The 14,666-nt window shown below is 34.6% G+C and overlaps 1 protein-coding gene across 1 annotated transcript in view; it reads right to left on the reverse strand.

Annotated features, from left to right (window-relative positions):
- Positions 1-277: 277 nt before the first annotated feature.
- The window catches only part of ESCO1 (establishment of sister chromatid cohesion N-acetyltransferase 1), a gene marked incomplete at its 5' end in the record, with an annotated part of 41,598 nt that continues 27,209 nt past the window's right edge, over positions 278-14,666 (reverse strand). The window contains 4 exons of the mRNA XM_079718022.1: positions 278-477; positions 6,245-6,432; positions 9,072-9,215; positions 11,741-11,830. Of these exons, the coding sequence (XP_079574148.1) occupies positions 330-477; positions 6,245-6,432; positions 9,072-9,215; positions 11,741-11,830 (570 nt within the window). The 3' untranslated portion in view covers positions 278-329. The remainder of the gene's footprint in view (positions 478-6,244; positions 6,433-9,071; positions 9,216-11,740; positions 11,831-14,666) is intronic.

The raw sequence follows: 14,666 nt of genomic DNA on the forward strand, positions 1-14,666 counted from the left end.
AATATACTTATCACTGAGACCATAGTCCTTGCATTAGTTTCAGTCCACTATGAACAATTATCTGCTGCATGTAAACATGTCTAAATAACTATAGATAAAATACATCAATCATAAATTTCTGTAAAAGATAATAAAATATCTTCTTTAAAAAACAAAACAACAATAAGCAATTACTGCATTTTTTCCAATTTTATGAAAATGGAACAACCTTACAGTTGTTGCCAGTCCTGAGTTCACTGTAATAAAAATGGCCCTAGTTCCTGGTTAAAGTCAGCAACCAATCCATTCTCTTCAGTAGATGTCTTCTGGACTGCAGGCATGAATTTATTTTAGGTGTTATTTTGTCCATTAATAAAATTATATACCAGAAACTGACCAGTGCCACAGTACTGTGTTGCAAACAGTTTTCCATCAGGAGTAGGATCTGAGAAAGCAATTTCTTCTTTACTCAAGTATGAGCCATATATAAAGTTACTCCTATTAAAAGCGGGGGGAGTAGAAGGGTAAAAAAAAAAAGTATATTATTTTTAATCATTAAAATTGGAAAAACCTGTCAAAATTTGAATAAAGACTTTTTAGGTAATGCTGTATATTCTAGAAACTTAAAAATAACTGTCTTATAAAAACAATCATAGTTTTAAAAACATTTACCCAACACCTTTTCAGGATAAAAATACTCCAACAACTCTAAATAGGAGGAACTTCCTCAACCTGATAAAGAGCATCAAAAGGCATCAAAGTTAATGGTAAAAAAAAGACTGAAAACTGTTCCTCAGAGATCAGGAACAGGGTAATAAGGCTACGTCTGCTCACACCTCTTCTATTAAAACAGGACAATTAGACAAGCAAAAGAAATAAGAAGCAACCACGTTGGAAAGGAAGAAGTAAAATTATCTCTTTTTACAGATGATATGATGTTTTATATACAAAAATCCTCCGGAATTCACAAAATAACTATTAGATCTAATAAAGAATGAGTTCAGCAAGTTTGTAGGATATAAGATCGATATTAAAAAATTAACTGTATTTCTATACACTTGCAATGAACAATTCAAAATGAAATTTAGAAAACAAGTCCATTTGCAATAACACTGAAAGAGTAAATACTTAGGATTAAATTTAGAGACATGCAAGACCTAAAAAATGATAACTATAGAGCATTGTGGAAAGAAATTAAGGGCTACTTAAGTAAACAGAAAGACATCCCATGTTTATGAATCAGAAGACTTAATATTGCTAAAACGGCATTACTCTCCAAATTGATCTATACTGGGCTTCTCTGTGAAAATTAACAAGCTGGTCCTAGAATTCATATGAAAATGCAAGAGACACTGAATAGTGAAAAGAATCTTAAAAAAGAACAAATTTATAGAACTCACATTTCCTTATTTCAAAACTTACAACAAATCTACAGTATTCCAGACAGTGGGCTGCTGTCATAAGAGACCAATGCAACAGAACTGAGTCCAGACAAAAACCCTCACATTTATGATCAATCATTTTTGACAAAGGTGGCAAGACCATTCAATGGGAAAGAAAAGTCTCTTTAATAAATGGTGCTGGAACAATTGGATATCCACAATGAAAAGAATGAAGTTGGATCCTACCTCACATCATACACAAAAATTTACTTAAAATGGATTAAAGACCTAAATATAAGAACTAAAATTATAAACTCTTGAAAGAAAATACAGGCCCAAATCTTTGTGGCCTTGGATGAGGATATTGTTTCTTAGATATGTGACAAGAAAAAAAGATATATAATTTGGAGTTCAAAATTCAAAACTTCTGTGCTTCAAAGAATACTAAGAAGATGAAAGGACAATCATAAAATGGTAGAAAATATTTGCATATCATATATCTGATAAGGGACTCATCTCCAGAATATATAAAGAACTATTACAACTCAACAAGAGAAAGACAAATGAACCGATTTAAAAATGGACATAGGATTGACTGAATAGGCATTTCTCTGAAGATATATATAAATGGCCAATAAACATCATTACCTATTAGGGAAATGTAAATCAAAAACCACAATGAAATACCACTTCATACCCACTAGGATGGCTAAAAAGACAGATAATAACAAGTGTTGGTGAGAATGAGGAGAAATTAGAACCCTTGTAACATTGCTCGTGGAGTTGTAAAACAGTGCAGCCACTTTGCAAAATAGTTCAGCAGATCCTCAAAATGTTATATGGTTACCATATGGCCCAATTCTCCTACGTATGTACCAAAAGAAATATGCATATGCAAGTATTTCTCTATTTACCAAGAGAAATAAAAATACACAGCCTACTTCTAGAGAGGTGCAAAAATAAATCCTCTTTTGTAACCCAGAACTCATTGTTCAGTATGAGTTTTGATACAGATAAGAAGGAACATGATACTAAGAGAGTCAAGTGATGGGGGTGTATTGATAAACATAAAGATTGCTTCCAGGACTATAGAGCTGATAATTTTCCTCATATCTTAAGCTTTTAAATTATCAGCTGTATTGATTTAGTACTCTAATTTTAACGTTGACATGAAACAAAGATAGCTTCTTTTTTAGGCTTTTATCTTGAACAGAGTGTCTGGATAATTTAAAAAGGTATTGGCATATCCCAATGATCTGTACGGTTCTAGGGTGTGATGGCTTAGGAGTGAATATGATTTGAACCTAATACATTTTTAGAGGGTGTCAAATTCAGAACCAGGCAGATTCATCTCCTGACCCTAAACATGGTCCTAAAGTAAATTGCTTGAGAGGAAATTGGATCCCAAAGATTACAGGTGGGGAATTTTGAAGTGTGGCCATATTTCATTGGAGATCAAAGAAGCCTAACTAAAAGAATTGTGGGCTGACTCACATGATAACTTCTTTTTGAAAGGGCTATTTTATCTTGAAGATTATGAGTTTGGAGGAACTAAGGTGATTGGCAGTGGAAAGAATCAGAACATGTGAAATTCCTTAAAAATTTATTGACTTAAATAACTGTGTTACACATAATAAAAAAAAATCCTTTAAAAAAAAATACACAGCTTTCCCTGGTGGCACAATGGTTAAGGATCCGCCTGCCAATGCAGGGGATGTGGGTTCGATCCGTGGTCAGGGAACTAAGATCCCACATGCTGCGGGGCAACAAAGCCCGCACGCCACAACTACTGAGCTCGCGCTCCTCAACGAGAGAGCCTGCACGCCACGCACTCTGGAGCCTGCGCCACAACTAGAGAAGAGAAAACCCACATGCCACAACTAGAGAGAAGCCCATGCCACAACGAAGAGCCCACATGCCACAACATGCACCACAACGAAAAATCCCACATGCTGCAATGAAGATCCCACATGCCACAACAAAGACCCGATGCAGCTAAATAAATAAACATACATTAAAAAAAATACAGTTCAGAATAGGCAAATCTGTTGAGACAAAAGTAGATTATTGGTTGCCAGAAGCTGGGGGAGAAGGAAATGGGGAAATTGGGTATCAGGTTTTGGGGAGACTGAAGGAAATATCTTAGAATTAGACAGTGGTGATGGTTACACAGCCTTCTAAATATACTAAAACCCAGTGGAATGTCACTTTAAAAAGATGACCAAAAAGGCCACCTACTGAATGGGAGAGGATATTTGCAAATGATATATCCAGTAAGGAGTTAATACCCAAAATATACAGAGAACTCATACAACTCAACATCAAAAAAAAAAAAAAAACCTGATTAAAACATGGGCAGAGAATCTGCAAAGGCATTTTCCCAAGGAAGACAAAAAGAGGGCCAACAGGCACATGGAAAGATGTCCAACATCACTAATCATCAGGGAAATGCAAATCAAAACAACAATGAGGTATTATCACCTCACACCTGTCAAAATGGCTATTTCAAAAAGACAACAAATATCAAGTGTTGGTGAGGATGTGGAGAAAAGGGAACACTCATGCACAGCTGGTAGAAATGTAAACTGGTGCAGCCACTATGGAAAACAGTATGGAGAGTCCTCAAAAAAATTAAAAATAGAACTACCATATATGACCCATATATGACCATATAAACTCCACTCCTGAGTACTTACCCAAAGGAAAAAAAATACACATTAGAAAAAATATATGCACCTCTGTGTTCATTGTAGCATTATTTACAATAGACAAGATATGAACGCAACCTAAATGCCCATCAATAGATAAATGGATAAAGAAGATGTTGTGTGTATTCACACAACCAGAGACATACACACAGACACAAACACACACACAACGGAATATTACTCAGCCACAAAAAAGAACGAAATCTTGCCATTTATAACAACGCGGATGGACCTAGAGGGTGAAATAAGTTAAAGAAAGAAAAATGCTGTATGATTTCACTTATATGTGGAATCTAAGATGCAAAACAAATGAACAAACATAAAACAGAAACACAATTATAGATACACAGAACAAACAAGTGGTTGCCAGAGGGAAGGGGAGGGTGGACGTGGGGGGAGGGAGAAATAGGTGCAGGAGATTAAGAGGCACAAACTTCCAGTTGTAAGATGGATGAGTCAATGGTATGAAACGCACAGTATGGAGAATACAGTCAATAACTATGTAATATCTTTGTATGGTGACATATCTGTATCTAGACTTATTGTGGTGACCATTTTGAAATGTATAGAAATACGGAAACACTGTTGTATAACAGGAACTAACATAGTGTTGTAGGTCAATTATACTTCAAATAAACAAACAAACTCAAAAAGAGATCAGATTTATGGTTACAAGAGGTGGGGATTTGGGGAGGGCGGTATTCGGTGAAGGCAGTCAAAAGGTATAAACTTCCCCGTTACAAGATAAATAAGTACTAGGGAGGTAATGTATAACATGATAAACATAATTAGCACTGCTGTGTGTTATATATCAAAGCTGTTAAGAGAGTAAATCCTAAGAGTTCTCATCACAAGGAAAAAAATTTTTCTATTTCTTTAATTTTTTATCTATATGAGATGATGGATGTTCACTGCACTTATCACGATAATCATGTCATGATGTATGTAGGCCCAATCATTTGTTGTATACCTTAAACTTATACAGTGTTGTATGTCAATCATAATTCAATAAAACTGGAAGAAAAAATGGTTAATTAAAAACAAGATAAATTTTGTGCTATGTAATTATATCTCAATAAAGCTGTTATTTTTAAATGTTTTAAATTTTGCCAGGATATAGACTATTAGTAGAATTTTCATATTTTAATTGTAACAAGGTGAGATGGGTACATAAAGGAACAATAAATGAAAAAAGTTAGAAACCTCTATGGTTTTAACAGGAAGCTTAGAGTGGCAGTCTCAGTATGACACAGAACAAACACAATGACTACAATGTTTTATGTTTTTATAAACTAGAACCATCTTATGGTTTTGACAAGACCTAAGTTTTACAAGATTTAAAGGAGGGACAATACCCTCATTTAGGACAATTATTTAATCAGCTGCATTTTCCAGGTTTAGTTCTGAAAGAGCTAAAAATAGACCTGCCTCTTGTCAAGAGAAGGGTAGTAGATCTAAGCCCTTCTGGATCACTACTCATTGATAAAACAAAAATAAGGGAGAGAGACCTGAAACACAGTAAGGCTCTAAGAGACTTCAGAGTCTTAGGATCTCACTGATAACAATAATGGATTATTTTGAAAGCTATACCTATAAGTAGTAGTAGATAGGTAGAACAACCTAAAAAACCTCATTTGCATGATTAATTTAAACCTCTTTCATTAATCCTTTAGCAAAGATGCTTTAAAGAGCAAAAAACATGTAATTTTCTGAATCTTCTCCTCTATACCTCTGATTAAAAATCAAGCAATAAAAGCCAGAAGAAAAACTATTAGAGATTTAGATTATTTACAAATACTATTCTTAAATTAAGACAAATTTTCCCAAAAGCTAAACTCCCAAGAAATTTCCCATACTTCTTTGGTTATCTTTAAAATTCTCTAATATTGAACACAATTTGAAATAAGTGGGTTATTTTGGCCTGATATCATAGATGCAAATTTAAAAAGTTAAAATGGTTTAATAATACTTAACCCATAGTGCTTTCTTCCCCCTCAGGTTAACTTCACATAAAAAGCACTCACAGATTCAACATACTGACAATCTTAATGCAGATTTTAAATTAATATAAATAAAAGTTACACATTTAAGATTAACTAAATGCCATTCTTTATATAAAACTCTGCTTAAATCCTAAACTACTGAAAATGACTTGAAGAATTACATTTAAATTACCTTAGGCATTCAATCATGCGAGAAGCAATTTTCTTCCGACGCATCATGCTGAACACCCATATGCGGCTGATCCCACAGATTGCAGGCTCTGGCAATGTTGAGCAGCACCAGGCTTTTTGCCTTTCAAATCTGACTTTTTCTTCTTCTGACCTGATAACTGGAAGTTTTTCTTCTATAACTCTGTAGCCCTATATGTAGCAAAATAGGGGGACATTTTAAAACTTTATTTATTTATTTTTATTGGAGTATAGTTGATTTACACTGTTGTGCCAGTCTCTGCTGCACGGCAAGTGACTCCATTATACACACAGACGTTGTTGGAGGGGCAAGAATTTTAAAGTGGGAATATTATTAAGCAACTGCCTAGTACTTACCTTAGTGAGGAGGTCACTACTTTTGTCTGGCTTCTTAACAAACTATGGGAACCACTTACGCTTTCACCCTCATTTTAAGAAATAAACAGACCTGGATCTACGTTCTGTTCTAAATCACTAGTTATGTGGCCATGAGATAAAGTTACTTAATTATGCTCTGGGTTCCTTACCAATAAATTGGAACTCTCCACCACCTCCTTCAGAGAATTGCTAAGATTAAATAAGGAAATATATACAAAGCAGCCTGCCATCACGGCTGGCACGTAATAGGAACTGAATGCTAATTTTCTCTACCTCCCATATCCTAGGACCAGCAAAAGGACATGTTAAGAACTCGGCAGTCGCAACTGTTTCTGGGCGTGCTGCCATAGTTCTAGGGTTCACAGCTGTGCAGGAACTAGGATGAGGGATGGCAGAGGAATCAAGAGTTAAAAAGGTCCTTTCCCGGGCTTCCCTGGTGGCTCAGTGGTTGGGAGTCCACCTGCCGATGCAGGGGATACAGGTTCGTGCCCCAGTCCGGGAAGATCCCACATGCCGCGGAGAGGCTGGGCCCGTGAGCCATGGCCGCTGAGCCTGCGCGTCTGGAGCCTGTGCTCCGCAACGGGAGAGGCCGCGACAGTGAGAGGCCCGCATACCGCAAAAAAAAAAAAAAAAAAAAGTCCCTTCCCTACACTCCTACCTCTAAAAAATAAATAAATACTCTAAGAAAACATAGATCTCTTCTGCCAGTCTAGTGGCCAAAAAGGGACATGGCTAGCCTTCTGATGGGATGTGGTACACAAGTTAAAACAATCAGACAACACAACTGAGAGTTAACAAAGAACAAACAAGCAAATATTACACAACTATGTTCTAATCTAAACACTGCTACAAGTCATTTTTGGAACTAGGTAGAATAAAAATTTAAAAAACACAAGGGTGGGGAGTTCCCTGATATCTAGTGGTTAGGACTCAGTGTTTTCACTGCTGTGGCCGATTCAATCCCTGGTCAGGGACCTGAGCTCCCGCAAGCCACGCAGCGAGGCCAAAAAAAAAAAAAAAAAAACAACCCAGAAAACTACAAGGGTTTACTAAAGAACATTCATTGTGTACAACAACCACATAAAAAACACTGTAAGAAACAGTCAAAAACAAGACAAATGTCTGCAATTTCTTTTAATGCTTAGTCATTTGCCAAACAGATGTAAGAATGCTCTATCATAAAATTTGCAAATCTTTGTCACTCTGTACAAATCTGACTTCAAATATTTAATTTCCCTCATCTTCATTTGTTTCAATCATCAATTTTGTCTAAAAACTGATACTTCCCTCAAGTCGGTATCTTACTATTAACCCTCCTCGGGAGTAGTAAATCATGCTAGTTGGAGTGAAATTAAGGGGGGTGAGTTGCTAAGGACAATTCTTAAACACACAACAGTTATTCAATACACACTGAAAGCACTTTGGCATTCAGGAAAATCAAGCATGACATTGTTGATATCTCTTAAAAGTGGGACAATCAAGACTCAGGGACCTATCAAGTGGATAAATGATAAAGCAAAGAATAAATCCACTGCAAAGAAAAAATAAACCCACACGATTTGTACTATGCAAAAATTAACTCAATTACAGTATGGCAAGCTTCTATGAGTTAGTCATTTTATATCAAATTTGTATATCCAAACTACTTTGTCAGCTATTTATTTAAATCAAATTTGTAATTACAAACAGCAAGATTCATAAACTACACAATTTCAGGTTGAATTTTTTAAATGTAGCTTAACATATGGAAATTAACTCATGCAGATTTGTTTCGACTTTGTACTTTATTAGAAAATTTTATGATGAAGCATACACTTGCAGGCAACTAAAAGATACCATTGTTTGTTTTTTTGCACAATTTGGCTCTTAAATACAAGCCAAGTCCTCATCTAGAGCTCAACCAAAGAAGTGCTGATCCACTGCAGGAGTGCGCAACTTTTCATAAAGGGCCAGGCAATAAGTATTTTAGGCTTTGCAGCATACCTGGTCTCTGTTGCAACTATTCAACTCAGTCTTTGTAGTGTGAAAGCAGCCACAGACAATATGTAAGCAAATGGGCATGGCTGTGCTACAATAAAACTTTATAAAAAACAGGTTGGATTTTGCCTTCAGGCTGTAATTTGCCAACCCCTGATTTATTCCAGTGCTGAAGGGACTGAGACAGACATTACGTTAGCAGCCAAAAGGAAACTTCCCGAACAAAATTTAATAGTACTTTTGATTTATAGAATTTTTCTCTTATACTTTATACTGACTTGAGAAACTAATTCCCATGCAAGATACAACTCCACTGTAGTAAAGAATTACACACAGGAATTCTTGCATTCATACTCTTCCTTACATAAAATGCTGAAAAATTTACCAGGATTATGTTATTCCTGTAACTCTTTAAACACCATACTACATACGAACATTCTTTAAAAATCACTTACCCATTGGATATGTTCTGCAATTAGGCAACCAACTACTTTTTTGTCATTAGAAATAAAGAGAAGTGTTTTTGTTCTGGAATAGCACATTAGTGGAGCCTGCTGGAAACCTAAATCATTATCAACCATCTCTCTAATCTCGTCAACCTGCCAAATAAAGAACAATATTTTTTTAACAACAAAGCATTTTATATATGTAAAAATATACTATTTCAGTTCAATAAATTGAGTATATTATTCCAAGCAGGATATCCTCTGAAGAGTGCTTCTGAATGACTGCCCTGACCAATAAATGTTTTTCAAGCCCTGTGGACCAATTTGCAAAAGGAGGAAAGAATGGAGAGTAATGTCAAGCCCAGCAGTCTGGGAACAACAGCAGTGAGAGCTCCTACAATAGGTAATAAGAACAGAGACTTCCCATTAGAAGGATCATGGGTTTGAGTGCTGGAGAGAACTTCACTGGAATCTTCGCCAGGCAAGCCACACTTTTCTTCTTCGCAAGGCTTAATGAGTACTCTCATCAGTAAAATGCAGGTGAACACAGAGGACAGACATAAATGTTTACTCCTTATCAACCATTTATAGGCCAGACATTATGCAAAGCACTTTATCAATATTATCTCATTTAAATCCAACACCTCTTAGAGGCTTATAGTTTCTTTTGCATATGGAAGAAATAAAATTCAAAAGTAACTTTCCCATGTCAGATATGGGACACCTAGAACCAAAGAGCTGGGATTTCTGGGATTTGAACCTATAATGTTAATATGGCATCAAACTGCTTCTTTCTGTTACCTCCTAGAATTGTGGTCAAGGTCAAGTATGATAAGCTCAAACTTTTATAGTTTCTCAAAGTCAAGATTTTTGTAGGCACCCAAACATTAGTTCCTTCCCCAGTTAAAAAATAATCTGCAAATATTCAGTCCAATAAACATTCATTTGTGACACTAAGTTTAAAATGCAAATAACACCTAAGAGGGTTAAGTACTCACACCTCTTACATGCAGAATACCATGTAATATACATCCCTTATTCAGTGATGAAAACTCAAGTCCTCCTAATCCTAGAACAATATCCCACAATACCTGACTCAGTTCCTAAAGGCAAATGACTCACAATTCCTTAGATTTTAATTTTTAACCTATTATGGGTTACTAACCATTAACATACTGAATTGTAGGTTACTAAGAGTCTGTCCTGAGAAATGAAAATGAGGAAATTAGAATTTCCTGTGGAGTCTTGGTAAGAAATGTCTGGATGCCACATGCAGTAAAGCGAAGTACCCGCTGTGCATTTCCAAATGATAACAGTTGGAATTCCAAAAATTCCATAATTTAATTTTCATTTAGTCAGTTACTAATCCAACATTAATTCAACAAGTATTTGTTTCTGTGCAAGGATCAATGTTTCAAATACAAGACAGGTTTATGTGCCATTCTAACTACTACTGTCTATACTGTTCAGCAGTGGTAACATGCGGGCTTATTTGAGTATCAGGAATTGTTCAGTTATATATTCAGGGTACCTGAAAAGTCAGGAACCACAGGATAAACTTATACAAATGATCCTTGAACACCACAGGTTTGAAAAGGATGGGTCCACTTTTACATGGATATTTTTCAATAGTAAATACTTCAGTACCACATGGTCCGTGGTTGGTTGAATCCGAAGATACAGAGGAACCTAGCACGCTGAATTATATGTAGATTAACACTGCCTCCCCCAACCATTGTTCAAGGATCTGTAAGTGGAATGTTAGCTATATTTTCAAATAACAGGTTCAAAGTGTTTTTCTTCAACCTTCCTTTCAGGTGAAGTATTCCTAAATTTAAAGAGGTCCAACTATTAACCTGAGAAAAGTAAATAAACTACTTTCCTTGTGTTTCTAGATATGTTGAAAACACTCTAGTTTAATTAAGTTTTTCAGATAAACAATCAGGCCCATTGTTTTACATTATGAGGTGTACTTCTGAAAAAGCATCTGGAGGAAAAACATTTTGAGTGTATTATTTGAAAATGTAATGAATATATTCATTAAAAATAAGTTTGTCCTATGGTCTCCTGATATTTAGGGTACTCTATATAATAAAATGGTTCCAGACTTATCTCTCTGGTTCATTTCTCTGAACCCTAAATTGGACTATAACTTGGCTCACACTAGATAAGAGGATTTTAAGTTTTCTCCATTACATTTATAAATCAGAATATATCTTATTTTGTACCTTAACATTACAATTACTTCATGTTTAACTTAAGGATAACTATGACCTACTACTAGATCCCCTTCTGCAATAAGCTTTTATTTAGAAATTTACTCAGAATAAAATGACATTTATTAATTTTAATTTTATAAATTATGATTCAGATTTTTATTTTAATTTTGATTCTTGGAATCATTTATGTGGCATTATTCATTACTATGTCTTCATACCATCACTCAAATTACTGGTAATATGAGACAGTAATCAATCAATCCACTAAAAATTCATTTCACTTATGCTAGATACACTACAAAGTTAAAGCATAATTTTTCAGTTGGGTCGTGACTAAATGCTTATATCTTGTTTTCAGAATTGGTTTTTAAATGTGTTCTGCCAGCAATACATTATACTCTTAAAATTAGCTGCAAAATTATACTATTCATTCTGTGTGAAATTTCACTGGAAATTTACCTTTTTCAGGGCATACTTTGGGTCTTCAGGAAGAACCATTATTATCCTGCCATCAGGATATTCAGCTAGAATTCTTTCTTTTTTCCAACCCTAGACATATATATAAAAAAAAGAATTAATTTTATTTATCACATTTCGTACATCATATTCATGTACAATAAGAAAAATATATCAATGTGTCTAAAAATTACAGACATGGAAAAGTATATGTTCGTTAATATTTAATCAGACATGATAAATCAGGTAATTTGTATAACAGGTATAATACAAGCTAATTTCTCTCTACTATTCATTCAGAGATCTAATACCACAATAGCATTTCTAATTTATCATTTCCCATTTTAAATTAATTTTGAAAACCACACACCAAAAGCAAGCCCCTTAAGGTCAGTGATTCCCAGAACCTAAAGGATAACTCACCCAGTTTCTTGATAAGAGAATTAAAGTCTTAAATTTCTTTGGAACATCGTTACCTCCACAAACAAACACTCATGGTTTTATGTCTGGCATGCCAAAGACCTCCAGGAGGTTTTAAATGAACTGATTTGCATGCAGTAGCCCAATATGTAAGGAATAGTTTTTATTCTTATTGATCACAACTATCAAAGTCACAAGAAGGATACTATAAAAATATAACTACCTTCTAAGAATCTAATAGGGAAGGAGAGGCTACGTTGTGTGTATCTGAAGTTAAACATACTCAAAAAAAGAGAGGTAATAAACTCTTCTTCAGATCCACACTCGTGGTGATTAATGAGCAGAACCTGCATGAAAAAAAAAACAAAACAAAAGCCACTTAAATCTAGTAAGATGGGACTGAACCAGAGGTTAAAACTAGGAGCTTTGAAGTTAAAAATAAGTACAGAAGGAATGAGCTTAACTGGTTGTTCCATTTGTCTTACCCAACCAACTTTAAATAAAAATGCCTTTCAAGAAGCAATATGTACTTCTATTAAAGAAAACCAGCATCTTCTTTCTGAGATTTGTTTGAGAATATTAAAGCTCAATGAAACCAAGAAAAAGGCAACTATATTTTTTAAAATACTATGGCAAGTCTGAGAGGAGGTTGATTTTCTTAAATAATCCAGAATGGTCTTTTTGGGAGAGGGCAGGATCTTAGCTGGGGACAACAAGTCTAGAAATAAACTTGGTATAAATCACAATTTGGATTAAAGTATTTAAAATCAGAATTTGTTTAAAAAATAGAGCACCCAAAGGTAAAGTAAAATTCAGACTATAATTATGATGGTAATGCGTTCCCAAGATTTGAGAAGAAAAAAGGAGCAGAAACAATAGTCACAGAAGTCATTTTTTCAAACTAGAAACGAAATCTGAATCATATCCAGATTTGAATACAGGTAAAATGCTTTTAAAAGGAATAAAAGATATCACCCTCTTTAAAAACAAATTTACATTAATATGTTATTTTCGGGAAAAGTTTTTAAAATAAATCTATTTCACATAAAATGAAAATGGAGACTTCTCATTTTAAAAACTAAACGACAAATTCAATGAAAAGCTAGAATTTAAGTAACCCCAACTTACAACAACGTCATACGTCCTGAACTGAATTACCTAAAGATAATTTGATAAGCTATTCTCCTACTGTCTTTAAAAATAACAATACTGGTCTAACGTCATTATATTGCACCGTAGGCACTAGATAAATTATTTTGCTTTACTGACTTTTTAGTACAAAACTTCCTCTTGATACAAGTTGAGACTTGCATGTTCACGCAGGAAATGTTATCACAATTGGATTTGATACAATTTTAAAAAATGTTTTAAATATGATTGTTTTTTCACGTACATGTATAAGCAGCAGGAATTGCAAAGGGCAGAGTTATTACTGCTTAGGTTTCTAATGTTCATGAAGACAGCATATTTAAGTGAAAACTTTTTAAGAGTTCTGGAATAAAAGTTCAGGGTTTAAATCCCATTTCTTGGTAGTTACTAGCTATATGGTCTTGGGCAAATCAATGGAACTCTCATTCTGTTTCCTGACCTAGGCTATGGACAAAATAGCTGTCATCACATACATTACTTAGGAGTTTAGAGCACTGCATTTAAGAGATGATACCTCACAGAGAGTAGCCACTCAGTAACTCTTAGTAACTTCCACTCTACCTTCCTAATGGTATCAAACTAAAATCCATGTACTACTTTAAGAAAACACAATTAATAAAGTCTCCAAAGTTAAATACGACAATAAATTCAAATCTTGGACAAGGCAAAGATGAAAGAACCAAGTTGGCTAATATCTGTCAAATAAGACACTAAAGACATTTATATGCTTCAACTGCAGTTAACTCTTTCCTGGAGTCAATAACCACATGATCCTCCTATCTTTAGAATACTTAGATGAGATGAAATGTGTCTGCTACTTGAAACTGAGGCAGAGGTGGAGGTTTTGGGAAGGGTAAATGCAATTTAGAGGAAGAACCAAATAGCCACAGCTTTTTTGCAAAGATATAAATTTCAGTGCAGTGCATTTACACCTTTCACCTTTAGCTCTAACATGTTACACATATCCCTCTGCTAGCAAGTGGTATTTTCCAAACCCCAAATATTTTTAATTCACCCATCCGGCTACTGAAAAGCAGAACGCTTTACACTGCTGATAGCAATCAATGATTTTTTTTTTTGCCCCAACCCCATTGTAGTTACTCTAGACTTCAGAGTCTAAAGAATGGAAGGGGTTTTTCTCTTTTTCCATTTGAAAAAGATTACAATTGAAAACAAAATACATTGGGTGGTGAATATATTGATGTATACAATTGTTGAAATTCATCAACCAAACATTTAGATCTGTGCGTTCAAGTTAAATACGTTCATACTAATCACTTTCATAAAAGGTTGAATGGAAACACCCATGAAAGAATATCCTGAAAAATAAAACCAATAACCAGCTTTTCAAAAAAATTAT

The sequence above is a fragment of the Hyperoodon ampullatus genome, assembly GCF_949752795.1.
Source record: "Hyperoodon ampullatus genome assembly, chromosome: 13".
NCBI lineage: Eukaryota > Metazoa > Chordata > Mammalia > Artiodactyla > Ziphiidae > Hyperoodon > Hyperoodon ampullatus.